The sequence below is a fragment of the Corvus brachyrhynchos genome, unplaced genomic scaffold (genome assembly GCF_000691975.1).
Source record: "Corvus brachyrhynchos isolate BGI_N302 unplaced genomic scaffold, ASM69197v1 scaffold279, whole genome shotgun sequence".
NCBI classification, from domain to species: Eukaryota; Metazoa; Chordata; class Aves; order Passeriformes; family Corvidae; genus Corvus; species Corvus brachyrhynchos.
This window is the reverse complement of record NW_008246060.1, coordinates 517,503-535,090: the sequence shown is the minus strand read 5'-3', so window position 1 is coordinate 535,090 and position 17,588 is coordinate 517,503. Positions and strand designations below refer to the sequence as shown.

The window sequence follows — 17,588 nt, the reverse complement described above, 5'->3', positions numbered from 1 at the left end:
GCCGCAAAGCCGCTGTCGGCCCCTTAGGTCACCCCAAGGGGTGAGACAGAGCCCCCCGGCTGCAGAGCTGCTGCCCTCAGCCTGGGGAAAGGGCTGAAAGTGGGTGGGGATGCAAAGTTTGCGTGGGCGTGAGGTCAGGCATCCATTCCCAGTCGCGTTGCTCTGTCTCTCCCAAGGAAGGGAGAGAGGGAAAGCCCTGTGGATGCAGCTCCGCCGTTTAACAGTGAGGGTGACAGGGAGCAGCAGCACTCGGAGCCCTCTGCTCCTGGAACCCAACCATCTGGGTCAGGAAGCCGGGTGTTTCGTACTGTCCAGCATTTCCTCCTCCTGCAGGTGGGTGGAAAGTACTTTGGGAAAAGCTAGGGAGCTTCAGGAAAAGTGTTGCTAAGCAAGATAGGGAGGGGTATGAGAGCTGCTTTTCATGGGAGCTGTGTCACAGGCAGTGCCTGAAAACAGCCTTTTCTCTGCGGGAGATTGAAGAAAGGGAGGGAGAGCATATGGAAAAACTCCTGCCAAACTAGGCAGCCGGGCCAGGCCAGGGAGCAGTGCCTGGTTCTGGGCAGAATAACCTTCTCTGCTGCTTATGCATGAGAATCATTTTTTCTTCTTCCTTTCCACCTTTCTCAGGGACATTTTACCTTTTGCAATTTCTCTTTTTTCCCTCTGATCCTCATCTGCTTCGTGGCCAGTGCTGGGTCCCAAGTGCTCATGGGGATGTGTCATGTTTGGAGCTGATCAGGCAGGGATGTCCCTTCTGGAGGGCATTTCCAGGGTGGGCAAATCTCTTATTAACCCGCCAGGGTGAAGAATATGGGGCCTGGGTGGGAGAGTGATGCTGGGATGGGGCAATGCTGTGAAAGCCCAGACCTTCCCTGAACGCCCAGCTCTGCCAGCTGAGCTGGGTGTGAGGAGAAGCTGGATGGGAAGCAAGAGGAGAACAGAGCATGGCTGGAAAAGCCTGGGAAAACACCAGTGTGATCCCTCCTGATGGGTTTCTACGGAACACTGTCAAGTGAATTTAAAAGACAAACTCTGCAGCCATGACCGAGGGAGCAAGAACAGCCTGAAGGAATTGTCCACGCCTCTTGGCTGGCTCTTAAGGAACAATATAAAGTCACCAAGCTGAACACACGCAGTCCATAAATGCCAGCATTAAGGTAGCCGTGGAAACCTTGATTCAGGCTGCCTTTGGTGTGGAACACACTGCAGCCCTGCCTGCTGGTTTCTGTGCCTGGACAGCACAGAGGAGCTTGTCCATGGAGCAGGGGGTCCTTGGGATTGCTGCTCTGCTCCCAAAGCTGAGGGGAAGGGATGGAGCTAGTTAAGGATAAAAAAATACTTTTGAGGTGGAGAGAGGGGAAAACCTCACTTTGGAGGAGGTGACAAGAAGCCCAGTCCCTGGGACTGCCTGCAATACACACAGGGATTCACCCTCTCAAACACTGACCCAGTTGTTTTTGCACTTCCCATTTTCCAGGCACAGACCTGGCTCAGACCCATGGAAACAGCACCATCTCCCCAAAGACTCCCAAGCTATGAGCAGGTTAATACAACCTTAGTGATTAAAACCATGCCACTGATGTCTTTTCTCCACTTTTTGGAATGTTTTATGGTGAATGTTTGGCTGCTGCCTTACACACACCTTGTGTGTGTGACTTTGGCATGGCGGCTGCAAGAGCAGACCCAGAGACCCTGGCAGTCCCTGCAGCCCTCCCTTTCCCCTCCTAAGATCTTAGTTTTAGATTGGCTCAATCCAAATCCAAGTTTACCAGGAGATTGCCCAGCCACAGAGAAGTTACACAGCTCTCCCACATCTCTGCAGGAAAGTCAGCATAATAAAGCTTTACCTCCAGCGTATGGAGTGGAGCACCAAGGGCATTGCAGAGGGTTGGCACAAACAGGATTTCCCCAGCCTTCATCTCTTTATCTCCATCTGGAGAGATGCCAGCCTCTGGCACAGCCTGTCTGTGGCTGGGGGGGTGCATGTGAGCAAAAAAATGGGTGCAAGCTGCTCTTGGGAGGATTGACCCAGCAGTGAAAGGAGAGGACAGTCTCCACCAGGTGTTAGGTTAGAGCTCTCACTGCTGACACTTTGGGAAGCTGGTTTGCATCACCTGTGACATGTCTGAGCCTGAAAGCAGGTCAGCAAAACGCCTGACATGAGGATTTTTGGCACAAGCAGGGTGAGGGTGTTACACTTCACCCCTGCAAAACAATAAAGACAGTGCTAGTACAATACCACAGCTTGTACAATACTACAGCTTATCAGGGTACAGGCTCAACCAACTATCCAATTTCTTTGGGGGAATAATCACAAAACCCCCAAATGACAGCCAATTCAACAAGCCCACATTTCTGGGGAATAGAGAAGAACCAAACCTCAGCAGCCTGGGGGGAGGATTTTGAACTTTCTGTAGTACATGAATATTTATTTCTTCCAGAAAATCTTCATGCAACATGTGTGTGCTCCCTGAAGGTGTCCTCCCAGGGGCCATGGTACCACATGTAAATAGCGGTAGATTTCTTTGCCAGGTGGTTTTGCACTTCACTTCAGGGTGATACTTTGCAGGTGTCAATGCCACCACCTCTGTGCTTTGCCTCCTGGCAAAGCAGATGGAGACCTCCTGTCCCCCCGTGTCACTGAAAACATGGCTGGGAGAATCCTGGACATCAAGGCATGACAAGCATCCATCAGTTTAACCAGAGGGTGGCTGGCTGTCCAGCTTCCACGGGGTAATCACCTGTGCCACTTCTCTGTATCACCTTGCACTGCAGGGAAAATGAGCACAGCGGACGCTGGCAACAGGACCTCTCCCACCCGGCCTCTCCTTGGGCTTCTGGTTTCCACCACGGAGCCGGTCCCACCCAGTGCTGCATCCCCTGAGGTGACAGACTGGATGCCCATCATCGTCGGGCTCACCTGCATCTTCCTTGTCCTGGCCACCTTCCTCATCTTTGTCACCCTCTGCAAGCCAGCGGCTCTGGGCCGGTCCCTCTCTGGCCCCCAGGAGTTCCTGCCCCACCACCCCATGGATGCCAGCGAGCCCCAGCTGAGGCTCTGGAAGCATCTGGGCTCCCAGAGGTGCTCCATCAGCAGCTTCAGGAGGAGCCAGCTAGTGTCTCAGAGCCAGCTTGCCTGTCCCAGAAGCTTCTCCACCAGCCAGGACTGGGACATCATGGAGTCCACCAAAATGTGATCTTGCCCTGCTACTCATTCCCAAGCTTTTGGCTCAGTTCCCTTCTCAAGCATCCCTTGGTATCCTGGGCAATGCGGCAGAGACCCTTTGAGCAACTCATTTCCAGGCAGTGGCTCTGTGAGGAGACAGGAGGTTTTGCAATGTCAGGTTCCCAAATGCTTTCCAGGTTACTGCTTCCTGCCAGGGAAAGTGGAGGCATCCAAACTACACCCAGGCGCACCCACCACCGGGCAGTCCAAAAAGATCCTGCTGCTTCATTTTTTTTGGAAAACATTATGCAAGTTGTGCTCCACCTGAACAAACAGCCTGCAAGGGAGCGGGAGAAACCTGGCTACCTAAAGAGAGGCATCCCAGAGCAAACCTGCTCCATAAAAAGCAATCCTCAGTGGAGAATTCCCCACAAGCTGTACTCCAGAGCAGGTGGAAGGAGGCTCGTGTCCCCACGTGCTGCCTGGTCCCTGTCACGCCCCTCCCCACACAGTCAGCTGTGGGTTGCTGAGGGAGAAAGGGATGGGGAAACATACAGAAATCCTCCTGCTGCCCTGGGGATGTGGGGATGCACTTGAAGGGAGAGACCTTCTGTACAAATGGTTCACACTGAAGGTGTAAATTAAACTAAAGCCAAGTGATGGCTCATTTCTGTTTCTCTTTGATGTTGTTCTGTGCAAAACCAACTTCCTCCAAATACCTCCCCTCCTTTGCCACGGACTTCCAAGGACATCCCCCTCTTTTGGGAAGGTTCTAAGAACAGGCACTTTGATGCCAGTCAGACTCAAGTTCCCTCCATCCTTCGATTTGCCAAATCGGCTCAGTTTTAGGAGTCCCATGCAAGGGACACACCTCCATCCTGGGATTGCAGGCTGATGCCTGATCCCAGAGACATCATGTACACCGTGCCACGGCACAACAGGTGATGGATGAGGAACCACAGGATTCCTTGGGGACCGGCTGCCCCAGCAGACACAGGGCTCCCCGCAAACCTTTGTTGCAGGAGGCAAAAGGCTCCTTTCTTCTCTGCCGGTGACTCATCCTGCCTGCCACAGCCAGGGACAAAGCCGCCCCTTTCCCTGTGCCGGGAGAGGTATTGAAGGCAGGAGGAGCCTTCCCAGGGCCCTCTGCAAAGAGCCTTTGGTGCCCGCTCCAGAAGAGCCCTGGGTTTGAAGGGATGCTGGAAGGCCCCAGAGCCCGTGTGAATGCCCACATTCATTCGGTGCTCACTGAGCCATTCAGCTCTGCCCACTGCTCCCTCAAAGAGGAACAAAAATGAAAGCAAAGTCCAAATGCTTTTCTCCCTCTCCAAGGGTTTTCCCCCCCTCGCTGAGCATCTCTTTGCAGGCACTCTTCTCCCTCCCTATGGAGATCTCTGTTTGGGAGCAGGGAGAACACAGAGAGGTAGCCAAAGTGGCCTCGCCAGCACAGGGTTTGGCTCTTCTCCTCTCACCCCCTGCAGGAAAGGGGTGAATTCCTTAATTTTTCCTTGTTCTTTGCTGCCTTCTCCCTGGCACTCACAGCCTGGACTAGCAGAGGAGTGGATGAGCGAGAGCACATCTCTCCCTGCCCCGGGGGAACAGACCACTGACAGAGAGAGACAATCTCTGTCCTGGGCTTCCAGCAGCTCACGGTCAGGGCACAGTTAGTGGGGGACTCCAATCTCCCAGCCCAGGGTCCCAGGGGAAGAGCCACATGCCTGCACTATGCTGCTGGCAGCTGGGATGTCCTCGGGAACACTGACTTCATAGCTGCTCTGCAGGAAGATGGGTCTGTTGTCGTTGACATCCAGGACAGTCACGTACACGGTGGCAGTCCCGGTGCGCCGGTTCCCGGTGGGGCCATTGTCTGCAGGGAGAGAAAGGTGAGGGAGGGAGGCTCAGTCACCTCCTCCTTGCACAGGTGGTGCTCAGCCCATGGCTGCTGAAATAACAGGATCAAGATTTCTAAACCAAAACACTTCATCTTTTTGCAGCTTTCAAATCCTACATTGAACCATGGGTTTTTAGGGGTTTTTTTCCCTTCCTATTCCAAAAGAAAAAGGAAAAGCCAAACCAGCCCAAGCTCTCCCATGGAGCCAAGTGAGGCTGGAAGTGCAACTAGTCATTATAGAGGATTTGCAATTCCATATACCAAGTGAAGGGACTGCTGGAGGCCAAGGATTTGGGAGATGAAGACAGCCTGATGAGTTTTCCGTAGCTGCAGCTCAGCTCACAGTCAAAGAGCACCCGGATGGGTTGATGTTCAGTTGACAAGGACATGGCAGCACAGCTCTTGGATTTGCCAGGAAGGATGAGGCACTGGGAAGCATGGATTTTTCAACACGCCTGTTTTGCAGGGAGCGCTAAACCCACCCATCTGGAGGCTGTGGGATCTGGGAAAACACAGGCAGTGTGATCCCCATTGGAGGGGCAGAACAGACCCTGTGGCCCTTGGGATCCAGTCCTGTGTGCCTAGGCAGTGCGGCATCCCTGCACAGCCCCTGTGGCACCTGCAATGCTGTGCCCCCAACATTTCTGTCCAGGCCACTTATTTCTCCTTTCAAAAGGGATATCCAAGTCATCTGTGAACAGGCACATCATTATAAAGCTCTGGGGATGACAGCCAAGCTGAGTTTGGCACACGGGCCCTCTGCCTGTGCCAGGAGGCTCAGGGTCAATCAGCAGCCACAGAGCCAAGGGCTGGCATGGCATGAGGGGAACAATGCTGTGGCATTGGCATTTTTGGGTGGAGGGCTGCCCTGGACAGTGTGGAGCCTCTCAGGAACAGGAGGCCTTGCCTTCCCCAGGTGAAAGGGAGAGCCCTGGGGCTGGGCAAACTTGAGAGGTGAATATCCCATCTGCAAGAGTCATGACGGAACCAGGACATATTAATTCACGTGGGCTGTGTAATGTTAACACCAAGCACAGGCTCAGGTTTGTGGAGTACCTTGGAGGTTGCTGCCCCTCTGACACACCTGCAAGGGAGCTTGACACGTGCACGGCCACCACATGTGGCTGTGTGGCACTTTCCCACAGGATCCCTGGGAAATCCTTACCGATGGCCTCTAGGATCAGTGTGTAGGATGCCATGGTCTCCCTGTCCAGACTCACGACTGTCCTGACCACCCCGTCCCTGAAGCCGACGCTGAATTTGCCATCCTGGTTCCCACCTGCAGCAAAGGACAAATAGAATAGAAACTTGGAATGGTTTGGGTTGGGAGGGACCTTAAAGGTCATCTTGTTCCAACACCCTGCCATGGGCAGGGACACCTTTCACTAGACCAGGTTGCTCCAAGCCCTGTCTAACCTGACCTTTAACACTTCCAGGGATGAAGCATCCACAACTTCCCTGGGCAGCTTGTTCCACCCTTTCAGTGAAGAAATTTTTCCCAATATCTAATCTGAACGTTCCCTGGTGCAACTTGAGACCATTTCCTTGGATTCTGCAGCCTGGGCATGGCATCAGCCCAGCTGTGCAAGGATAGTTTTGTGTCTTATCCCGGGCAGAGCACCTTTCCCTCTGCCTCACGGCACAGGAAAAATCCAATGGCCCTAGGAAAAGCTGAATCATGTAAGAGCCAGACAATTTTCTGAATGCTTTGGAAGCAAACTGGGGTATCTTTGCATGTGAGCTGTGGTACCTGTGGGACAACACACCCCGTTTCGCATGGGGAGAGGTCGGAGGGGCCATGACATGAAACACCAGGCTGCTATTGTGGGAAAAATGACTTTCTGGTGACACTTCTGTTTTTACCCTCTTCCTGAGGGCTCAATGTGCGGTTTGCAAGTCAAACAGTGGCCAGGGGATTCCCCAGCCTCCTGCTGCAGGTGCTGCAGCTGCGGAGTGAGCTGGACACTGCCCAGGTGGCACTGCTGCCCACCCAACCCCACCTGCCCATGGGGATACAAAAATGCCCCAAAATTCCATTTATGGCTTCCAACCATAAACACTCGTGAATGCCACCCCAGCCCTTGCTCCCTAGCTGTGTTCTGCACATCCTCATGCTTTTCTAGGGATGCTGGGCGTCAGCAGAGTGGTCAGCACGGTGGGGAGCCAAGCGGGGTTGTTCAGCAGAGGGCGATGCCAGACAAGGTTTGGAGGGGCTGGGAAAGGCAGCGCTGACACCCTGCCCAAGGTCTGGGGCAGCCTGTGCCTTCCTGCACCCAAAGCTCCCGTTCTGCATGGGGCTCTCACCTGTGATGAAGTAGCTGAGCTCAGCGTTCAGCCCGACGTCGGCATCCGTGCAGTTGAGCCGGACCACTTTGAAATCCCGGGCCACGTTCTCGGGCAGGGACACGTTGTAGATGGCTGGGAAGAAGGTGGGGTTCTCGTCGTTCACGTCCAGAACTGAAAAGGAGGAGCAGAGCTAAGTGTCCTGCCAGGGCTGCCCCTCCTGCAGATGCCAGGCTGATTCTGCTGTGCTCCCAAACCTCCTGCCTCCTGCTCTCAGCATCCCAGGGAATGCTCTGCCTGACTCTCCCCGCCATTTGTGCAGTGAGGGTGCCACCAGAGTGGCTGTAGGCTGTATTTTGTTGTCTCTGATACACACAGATCACACTCCTCACAGCCAAAAAACCATTACATCACTGAAAATTCAAGTTAGTATTTTCACCAAGCCTGTTTCCATCCCTATTCAAAGGAAAATCTGGGGCTTAAATATAAGCTCAGTATTTCCTGGGGCATGGCAGAGAGCTCTGAAGGTACAGGACCAGGAACTTCTTTTCCAAACTCAGGCCTGAGGACAATCCAGGGTCAGTTTATTTCCAGATGACACTTATCCTTTTTCAGCACTAGGCTTGCATGAAGCCAGTAAATAGCAAGGCATTAAATTAAAGACAGGCCATGCAATAAGGCTACAGCTCTGAACTGGGATTGCGTGGGCTGTCCAGACACGCAGCTGATGGGAATCACATGCTGAAGCAAAAGAAAAAGCAACACTGGGGATGGGGGAATGCAGAAAAAACAACAGAGAATTTGGGGGCCCTGCCAGAAACACCACGTTTTCCCCATCTCTGCAGTGTGTTGATAGCAGACACAAAGCCTGTGGGGATGGGAGCCATCCCTATGTCCTGTTGTTCACAAAGCCAGACAGGATCCTGTTTTCAGGCCTCAGTGTGTCTCTCACAGAAACTGCATTTCCTGCAGTGAGGTGTCCTTGTCACTGAGGGACCGGAGGGCTCTCGGTGCACCCACCTTTGACAGTGAGGGTGCTGGTGGAGCTCTTGCCGGGCGCGCCGGTATCGCTGGCCACCACCCGCAGGTAATACTCAGGGATCCTCTCCCTGTCCAGCACGGCCGTGGAGGTGACCAGCCCACTGGTGCTGTTGATGAGGAAATCCATGCGGGGCATCCCCACCTGCATGCGGTATGACACCTGCCCGTTGGGGCCCTCGTCCAGGTCGATGGCCACCACCTGGTGGGGAGAGCACCCTGATCATCTCCTGGCAATGGAAGTCACGGTACATAAACCCCAAGTGCCTTTGTCCCCAGGGATGCTGGGATGAAATGGCCCTCCCTGCTGGGAGTGAGCCCATGGAGTAAAGATGCACAACCCCTTCTGCATCCCCCCAGTTCCATTGCTAGAGGATGGCAAAGAGGAGGAGATGGAGAGGATGGAGAAGAGGGAGAGGAGGGAGAGGATGCACGGCTAGCCCGCTTTGCAGAAGCAATGGCGGTGACAGCAGCAGCTCCCAGCGTGAGGAATGGCAGCAACGGGACACGCTCACCTGGAAGACAGAGGAGCCTGCGGGAAGGCCCTCGGCAATCTCAGCAACAAAGGGCAGGTTCTGGAAAGTGGGGTCATTGTCATTCAGGTCCAGCAGGTTGACAAAAACTGTGGCACTGCTGGTGGCTCTCAGGGGTGGCCTCCCACCTGCAGAGGAATGGGGTCTCAAGGTTAACACTTGAGGTGCTTCCACCTGTTTCTCCTAAAAAGGAGCCCTCACCCCCTATGCAGACAGTAGTGCAGGATGGGGTGATGGCCCTGATTTGTCATGGATGATCTGCCAGTAATGGACAATTAGACAGAATGCTGGAATGGTTTGGGTTGGAAGGGACCTTACAGATAATCTACTTCCAACCCTCTGCCATGGGCAGGGACACCTTCCACTGGACCAGGTTGCTCAGGGCCCCGTCCAACCTGGGCTGGGACACTTTCAGGGATGGGGCAGACACAGCTTCTCTGGTCTGGGCACCCTGTTCCACCACCTTCTGAGTAAAGAATTTCCTCCCAACATCTAATCTCAAGCTCTCCTCTTTTGGTTTAAAACCGTTCCCCTTTGTCCTACCACTATCTGAAAATAAAAAACTATCTTCATATATCTACCTTTTTTCCTAAGAAGTTCCCCTGGTGTACTATTTCCAGAGAAAAACCCATCAGCTCTGCTTCCCTCACCTGCTCAATTGATTTTCTGGGATGCCAATGGAGCAAGGCTGATGGGAGGGAGAGTTCCTGCCTCCCAGACTTATTGTCAGGGTTGCTACATGAATGACTGCACTCACGTTTTGAGGGGTTTCTGGTTTGTTTTAACAGCAGGTTTAAAGATACTCCCATTTGTTAACGTCAGAAACACGCTCAAAACAGGAGAACAGAAAATAGAAGAGACATTGTCATAAAGGCAAAATCAGGCTGAGGAAGTGAAAACAATCAGTGTGGGATGGAAGCTTACAGTCAGTGACAGACACCACGATCCTGCGCATGAGCTGGGCCTCCTGGGCATTGGGATTCTCCCGGTCCAGCAGCACGCCCGTGGTGCGGATCTTGCCCGTGGTGCTGTTGAGGCTGTAGAACTTGTTGGGGGGCCGGATGCTGTACACCACCGTGCCATTCTCCCCCAAGTCCGGGTCAACAGCCACCACCTGCCAAGGGGGAACAGCACAAAATTACAGCAGAGTGCTGGGAATTAATTCCTGCGGGCAGTCCCTCCAGAGATTCGCCCGTGTTAAGCTTGGCCTCCCTGCACCAGCAGAAGCAAGAAGTTCTCCCTCCATTTGCACCCTCAAGACCTCTGCTGTGATGTTAAATCTCCCCAAAACTGGCCTGTGAGCACAGGAGGTAATGGCATGGCAAGACACAAACATGCAGCAATCAAACTGGATTTTCCTTCTTTTGAATAAAACCAGCTAAGAAACGAGGACCCTTCAGAAAAATAAAATAAATAGGAAAAAGAGGCAAACTGAGGAACTTGTGCTGCCACATCAGGGATGCTGGGAATAATTCCTTGGTGGAGTTCTCCTCCATGCCAGATATTCTGTGCTTTATTGTTCTCCCTGTGATGTTTTTAATTACAGGGGACATTTACATTAAAAAAACACCCCGATTTCATTGCCCTCATAACTTCCCCAGCTCCCGCTGCTTGTCCTGCAGCTGAATTTACATCAGATCGGTGACAAAATAATTATTTTCCCAGCAACTAATTGGGATGACAAAGGCAAGATGACTTCAAGCTGGCGCTGAGCAGCAGGGCTGAAGTAGACAAAACCACTGTGCTCTGGCTCAGGCAGCACTGCCAGACCCTTCTCCTCCTTCAAAAATCTCTCTTTTTTTTTTGCAGCCTTCCTTCTTATATGATTTTGTGGATTCTCTTCACTTTTCCCTCATTTATTTTCCATTTTGTTCCCGTCATTTTTCTCTTGGCGTGATGGAATAGAAGCCTCCCCCCCTCCTTCTCTTTTATTTCACCAGAGGGACTTGAAAGGCTGTAAATCAAAGTCTTTCAGAGAGGTCCTTGAAGGAGGTCGCAGGCGAGGCTAAGAAAAGGAGGATTTGGCCAAAATCCACACAATTTGGAGAGGAAAAAAAATATCCCAGCAGGGAGAAGGAACACAGGGGATGGTCAGCAGCAGGGAGGCTCAGGAGTAAGCTTGTAAATGGAATTCTGCAAGATGGTGCTGGACTGAAGGTGACACAGGTGACACCAGTTAGGAGGTGACACCCATCTGGAGGTGACCCCCTGCTCCAGCCAATCCTTTCGTACAGCCATCACCTTGCCTCACACATACCGTGGTGACGTCTGAGTTGGGGGGAGTCATTTCCACCAGGTTAATGAAGTATGGCTCATCCTTCCAGGTGGGGTAGTTGTCATTGATGTCCAGCAGTGTGATGTTCACCTGTGAGAGTGCAAGGAAGCAAAGCTGCTTCAGGAGGTACAGCTTCCTGAGGTGTGGAATGTCCCCTGGATGTACCCAACATGTGTTTCAGGCCATGCCCGAGTCACCATCCCTCAGGGGATTTAAAAGATGTGAAGCTGTGGCACTTGGGGACACAGGTTAGTGCTGGGCTTGGCAGCACTGAGGGAATGGCTGGACCTGATCATCTTAGAAACCTTTTCCAACCTAAATTATTCCAGGGTTTTGTGATTCTGTGTTCACCCTCCAGAGAGAAACCTTGCAAAAAATCAACATCCTGCAACTTCACAGCCAAGGCTCCCTGGCATAGCCAAACTGGGTTTTGCTCCTGTGTACTTATCAGAGTTAAGAACTACCACATGGCACAAGGTGTGTCTTCAGGCAGCGCCTTCACGGGAAGGGGAATGAAAATCAGTGGGAATGTGGCAGGAAAGGAAGGAAAAATCTGACTGACTGGCAAAAAGCAACAGAAAAAAAAAGAATAAATGAGAAAGCAGGAGAGAGTATGGTAACAGGGAGTGGGAGGTGTGAAGACAAGAGCAGGGGCAAGGATGGTGCCCTGAAGTGTTACCTGTCTTCATTTCCAGTGTGACAAATGGCACCTCAGTGACAGCAGTGAGCCTGTGGGATGCATTCTGCTACCTGGGAGTCTCTCACCTCCTCACAGCACTTGTTTCACCCCAGCCTGCAGGTGTCTGAGGGAAGCAGGGGGTCCCAGTGGAGCTTTTCCTGGGATCTTCTCTGCTCCCAAGCCACTGTGTCCCGCTGTCACACCAGGCTGAGCTGCTGGTGCCACCCCGTGGTAGAAGAGGCCACTCTGGACACCACAGTCTCCAGGGACAAGCCAAGGCAGCACGGTGGTCCCTGAGGAAGGTTGCTGACCCCCGCTACTCTGAGCAGCCCAGGTGCTTTACATCACCTGGGGACCTTGCAAGGTCCCTGAATGGATGTTTACTCCCGATCAAAAATGATTATTTTGAGTGCCAGGTGTATATCCCAAGGACAAACTTACTCAGCTGCCCTCATCTCACTGAGTTTTAATATTCTTTAACATTTTAGGAATCAGGAGTCATTTTTTTCTCCCCTTGTTTTGCCTTTTAACAAGGCTGTTAGGAGAACATAATCCCATCTGGAGCCCCAGAGGAGATGTCAGCATTCCACAGGCCATGCTGGTGCCCGGCCAAGGCCATCACATGTCTCTGGGAGGCTCCATAGGGAGCTTCCAGTCTGCTACCACAGACCACCTGATGGTCCTTGGCAGGAGAGACAATTACTTTAGGGATATTCCTCAGCACAACCACAAATTTTTCTGCATCGCCCTGTGTTGTGTGGGACATCTCTCCTGCAACCCAACCAAGCATCCCAGGAGCAGGAGAACCCAAATGGTATGAAATGTCCAAAGAAATGTGATGCCATGAATGGTGAGAGAATCATGGAATAGTTAAGGTTGGAAAAGACCTTTAAGATCATCAAGTCCATCAGGGATGGATCCTTGGCTTTTGACCTCCTGATACTTCTGAAGAGTTTTACAAATGCTTTGCCAACAATGGGGTTCCCTGAGGCCTACAAAGGGCAAGGCAAAGCACGAGGCTTCAACCTGCAGCTCCACCAGAACCTTCCCAGGAGCACAGGCATTCCAGACCGGCTGGAAACCCCTGACCCAGGCAGCACGTGAACAGACTAAGAAATAACTAAGCGTACTGGCAGGCTCTCCAAGTAAGCCCCTTCTCAAAAGGAACAAAGGGAGCTGAACAAAGGGAGCTGTTCTGCAGGTGAAATAGGACTCATTACCACATCCACAGGCTCTGGAAAGTCAAGTGGCTCCTGTGTGACTGGTTTTCCAGGAAAGCAAGCTGATTTCAAGGTCTACACCACCTTGAAATTGTTGGTCCTTGTGAGCAGCAACGGGGGTAGCGCAGAGGGCAGGGACCATTGTGTGCTCTTCGCACAGGGAAAATGAAACACTGCAGCTCTCCACAATCCCGGCACCAGTGGCTTGAGGAGATGGAAATTCCTCCCACACTCACCATAGCAATGCCTGTCTTCTGATGGTGCCCCACGCCTCCATCCACTGCCCGGACTATGAGGATGTACTCAGATTTGGCCTCCCGGTCTAGCAAAGATGTTGTTGTGATTTCTCCTGCAGCCACAGGAGATGACAAGGTTAAAAAAGAAACACTTAAAACCAATGTCAGGACAGTCCACAAATGGGCCCTTTTTTAAATTCAAATAGATGGACCTTGGCAGCTTCTTAACTAACAGGAACCTTCATGGCCAAGCCTTTTCTTAGGCTCGAGAGCTGAGTTGCCATGGATGCCTCTGCTGAAGCTCCCAGGGTGACTGAGCAAGTGGCGGTGGCTGAAATCTGGTGAACCCCCTAAATCGTGGGTCTCCTAAGTAGGCTGACTGGAGGAGACGAGGGAAGGGTGGGGGTGGAAAAGGGAGCTGAAAGGAAAAGGGCAGAGCATGTCCAGAGGCTCACCTGAGCGAGCATTGATCCGAAAGTGCGAGGAGCCTTCCAGGGAGTAGATGATCGACTCCTGCCCGTACTCCCTGGACCGGTCCATGTCCGTGGCATTGAGAAACAGCACTGTGGCTCCTTGGGGAAGGCAGAAATGACAACTGGGATGAGCCAGAACTGCCCTGTGCCCCCACAGTGCTCCTGCAGATCTCCCAGCCAAGGGGTCCCTTCTCCTGCACACGCACAGTGTGGCCAAACACCCAGACTCCACAGCTATGAGACTTTATCAGGCTTTATTGGCCCAAAAAGGGATCACTCACCCCACTCTGGCTGTAAAATACCCAGGGCCCTCCTGGGAGCCCAGAAAAGGAGAAGGGGTGTGCCCTGTACCTGCCATAATGTCCTCCATGATGGTTATCACATAGGAGGCCTTGCTGAACATGGGGGGATTGTCATTTTCATCCTGAAGCAAAGAGAAGGTCGAGAGGCTGGTTGGGAAAAAGGCAAAATGGTCAAGTAGCTGCAAAAGTCTGGTATGGGGATGGTCCTGGGCATCTGCATCTTAAGGTGTGACCAGTTCATGATGCCAGTGAGGGGAAGGTGGCCTTGGGGGGAAGGCACGGGGCACTGAGCACAGGGCTTTGCTGTAGAGGCAGCTGAGGTTGAGGTGAGATGATTGTCAGTGACTCTGCTGAGCCCTGCAGCGGGGATGGTACCGACTACTCCACCACCTCATCACCCAGCACAGGGCTGAGGAACCACTACCACTGACAGAGGAGCATCTTCTGAGCTGCTCCTGACTCTACCACAAGCCTGGGAAGCCTCAGGCACCACATGAAGCACCACAGCACCATGCATAGATCTGTTCCTCCCTCCCTGCAGTACAGGGGTGGCTTAGTGTTCCAGGTCATCCTGGCCACAAGGCCATGAGGCAAATTGGACCAGGGGAGCTGCTGAGCTTTGGATGCCTTCCCTCCAGAGGAGGAATGCTGTGGGTGTTTGCAGAGAGGGCAGCCGCAGCATTTTTGAGGGGGAAGCTGCATCCTGATGTTCTCCCTCCAAGCCTGTCTCTGCCAGTGACCATGGCCATCTTGGAGAAACCAAGTAGGAGCAATTGCTCGAAACATCCCTCAAAACAGATTTTGGACTGGTTTAAAGCTCCCTCCAGGGGGCTTTAAATGCTGTTTAAACATTGTTAAGAATCTTCCCTAAATGAACCAAACCCAACTGCCTATGGAGGGAAGAACAGAGCTGCCAGGACATCAAAACACTGTTACGGACCTTCCCATTTCCCTGGGGCTGCTCTGGAAACGTTTTCTACCTTGAGACCACTGATGGACCTCAGCTGCTCCTGCTGCCACCGAACTTGAGATTTGAAGCAATTTCACGTGCCAACGATGCCCATCGTGCTGCAATTAAATTGCCAGCCCCTCCTTTCCCTTCTGGAAGCAGGTGGTCTTTAATCAGCTTTTGCGTCACTCAGCTTCCCCAGCGCCTCCTCTGAGGGTAATGAGGAAATTGCTGCCTGTCCCAGTGATGTCCTCACCATCCCTCCTCCTCCTCCTCCTCCCAGGGATGGGTGGGGGTCATCCAGGGCAAACCCAGGAGGCCTGGGCAGGTTAAAGGCAATGGAGAGGTTGAGTGTGCATCCACATGCAGCTGGATGGGGCTGAGCTGTGCTGTGCTCCAGCTGGGTGGACACGAGCCAGAGCAGATGCTGTGTTGTGTCATTAATGTTCCTGAGATCATCAGGCCATGCTCAGCAAGGCCACGGCCCGGCAAGCATGGTCCCAAGGACCCGGGGTTTGCTTCTGGCTGGCTCTCCATCTGGCCTGAGCTGGACTGCACCTGCCTTCTACTTGAGAAGGACATTTCCCACTTCAGCAACAGGAGCTCCAAAGCTCCCCAGGGCACCTGCAGCAATGTCAGACAGAATCCAGCACTCTTCCACTCCCACAAAAGAGGTTACTCACCTAACCAGCTAAAACCAGCTTCCTGTGTCCTCCTGACCCTCAGCCTTCCTCCCTACAACCTCACCCTCAGACAGCCATTGTATCATAGAATTTTAGAATGGATTGGGTTGGACGGGACCTTAAATCTCACCTTGTTCCAACCCTCTGCCGTGGGCAGGGACACCTTCCACTATCCCAGGGTGCTCAGGGTCCCATCCAACCTGGCCTTGAACACTTCCAGGGATGGGGCAGCCACAGCTTCTCTGGGCACCCTGTGCCAGGGCCTCCCCACACTCCAGGGAAGACTTTCTTCCTAATATCCAACCTAAACCTCCCCTCTCCTCCAGTTTGAAGCTGATTCCCCTTGTCCTATCACTCCCCGCCATCTCCAAGGATGCTGAGAGTGGCAGATGCTCACACTAAGCACACAACCCCTCTCCTCCAGGCACAGGCATGCCGTGAGTTGCCGGCTCATCGCTCTGAGCAGGGCGTCAGTGGCAGGGAGTGAGGCAGAAACTTATTAGCGGTGCTATTTCCTGGGATCCTGGCGCGGCGCGCACTATTAGTTCTGACTCGGCGACTCCCTCTACAAAAGCGTATTGTCCCCTAATGGGAAATCTACAAGGCGAGTTTGACTTCTTTATTAAAAACCAACAACCAAAGGATGAAAAAAAATTACCTCCCTCCACACTTGCTCTGGTTCTGCCTTCTCACAGCTCTTGTTCCTCAAGTGCTGTCACAAAACACTTCCCCCTCATTTTCTTCCTAGTCTTTGGCTTTTATTTCTTTTCTTTTGCAGCTGAGAGAAATTCCCTTTGGTTGAGAGTGGGAAAAGTGACAGCTGCTTAAACCCTGCCAGCATACAGACCCAACACGGGGAGATGACCCACTGAAGTGTGGTCTTGAAAAAGAGGTATTTATGCTGTCAAAAGCACAGTGTGGAAAGGATGTATTTAACCACCACTAACTCCCTGGGCATTACCCTGTTCCCCCTCTCTTGAGCACAGTGAGGGATCTGAAGGAGAGACATGCTCATGGGACTTCATTCCCATCCTAGAGTATCATTGGCTTTATCTCCTTCACCTTCCCAGACTGACACTGCCATCAGCCCAGCATAGATCCCACAGCTGCGAGACTGACATGTTATCAACCAAACTGTCTCCATCACTGATACCTCCCTCCAGACTTCCTCAAGCCACAATGTGCCTCAAAGTGACATGCCGATCTGATCTTCCTGAGGAATGCTGTGATGCTTTGTGCCTCCCAGCAGGAACCCCTCCTCCAGAGGGATTTCCACACCAGTCCTGCTCTGCTCCTCGCCCCGTGGTTAGCTGTGGCATGACACATGTATGACACATATACGAGACATGTGCAATCCACACATCCACATCCATGGGGTGGGATAGTCTTGCTGGGCTATTGAAGAATTAATAGCACTGCTATGGAGCAATTCCAGGGAAACACAAGAGAAATGTCAGGCACTGACTGTACTTACAAACACCTCGACGGTGACGGGGACGGTGCTGTTGAGCGGTGGGTTGCCGGCATCCTTGGCCATCACTGTCAGGTAGATGACCCCGTTGGCTACTTGCTCATAGTCCAGGGGGTGGTTCACGCTGATCACTGGAAGGATGCACAGCGGGGGGGTCAGGGGAGCACTCATGCACTGAGCAGGATGCGGGCATGCTCAGGGGCAGCCCTGTGGTGCCAGGATCAGCACTTACCTCCGTACCCTTCCGACACCATGATGTCAAAGTAGTCACGGAAGGCAGACGCCTGTACGATGCTGTAGGATATCTGGTTGTTTGGAGGGGAGTCCTCATCAGATGCCTAGGGTGTGAGCAGAGGGAATACATGGGCATGGGAGCTGTGCCAGGGAAA

The 17,588-nt window shown here is 52.7% G+C and overlaps 2 protein-coding genes across 7 annotated transcripts in view; one reads left to right on the top strand and one right to left on the bottom strand.

Moving 5' to 3' along the window:
* The window catches only part of CDH23 (cadherin-related 23), a 175,373-nt gene that overhangs the window by 42,439 nt on the left and 115,346 nt on the right, over positions 1 to 17,588 (bottom strand). For 4 of the 6 annotated variants that reach the window (XM_017746350.1, XM_017746345.1, XM_017746343.1 and 1 more), the window contains 12 exons: positions 17,432 to 17,537; positions 17,203 to 17,330; positions 14,146 to 14,218; positions 13,777 to 13,893; positions 13,322 to 13,434; positions 11,169 to 11,276; positions 9,836 to 10,025; positions 8,894 to 9,039; positions 8,361 to 8,580; positions 7,362 to 7,514; positions 6,223 to 6,336; positions 4,885 to 5,033 (listed from right to left, as the gene is read on the bottom strand). In XM_017746350.1, the coding sequence (XP_017601839.1) occupies positions 4,885 to 5,033; positions 6,223 to 6,336; positions 7,362 to 7,514; positions 8,361 to 8,580; positions 8,894 to 9,039; positions 9,836 to 10,025; positions 11,169 to 11,276; positions 13,322 to 13,434; positions 13,777 to 13,893; positions 14,146 to 14,218; positions 17,203 to 17,330; positions 17,432 to 17,537 (1,617 nt within the window). Of the gene's footprint in view, positions 1 to 4,884; positions 5,034 to 6,222; positions 6,337 to 7,361; positions 7,515 to 8,360; positions 8,581 to 8,893; positions 9,040 to 9,835; positions 10,026 to 11,168; positions 11,277 to 13,321; positions 13,435 to 13,776; positions 13,894 to 14,145; positions 14,219 to 17,202; positions 17,331 to 17,431; positions 17,538 to 17,588 lie in introns of those variants that run through there. The other 2 variants (XM_017746348.1, XM_017746349.1) reach the window with 2 other exon arrangements.
* On the top strand, positions 47 to 3,696 carry CUNH10orf105 (chromosome unknown C10orf105 homolog). Its single transcript, XM_008642856.2, has 2 exons — positions 47 to 333; positions 2,776 to 3,696. Exon 2 carries the CDS (start codon positions 2,781 to 2,783, stop codon positions 3,195 to 3,197), a length of 417 nt encoding a protein of 138 aa, XP_008641078.1. The 5' UTR covers positions 47 to 333; positions 2,776 to 2,780; the 3' UTR covers positions 3,198 to 3,696.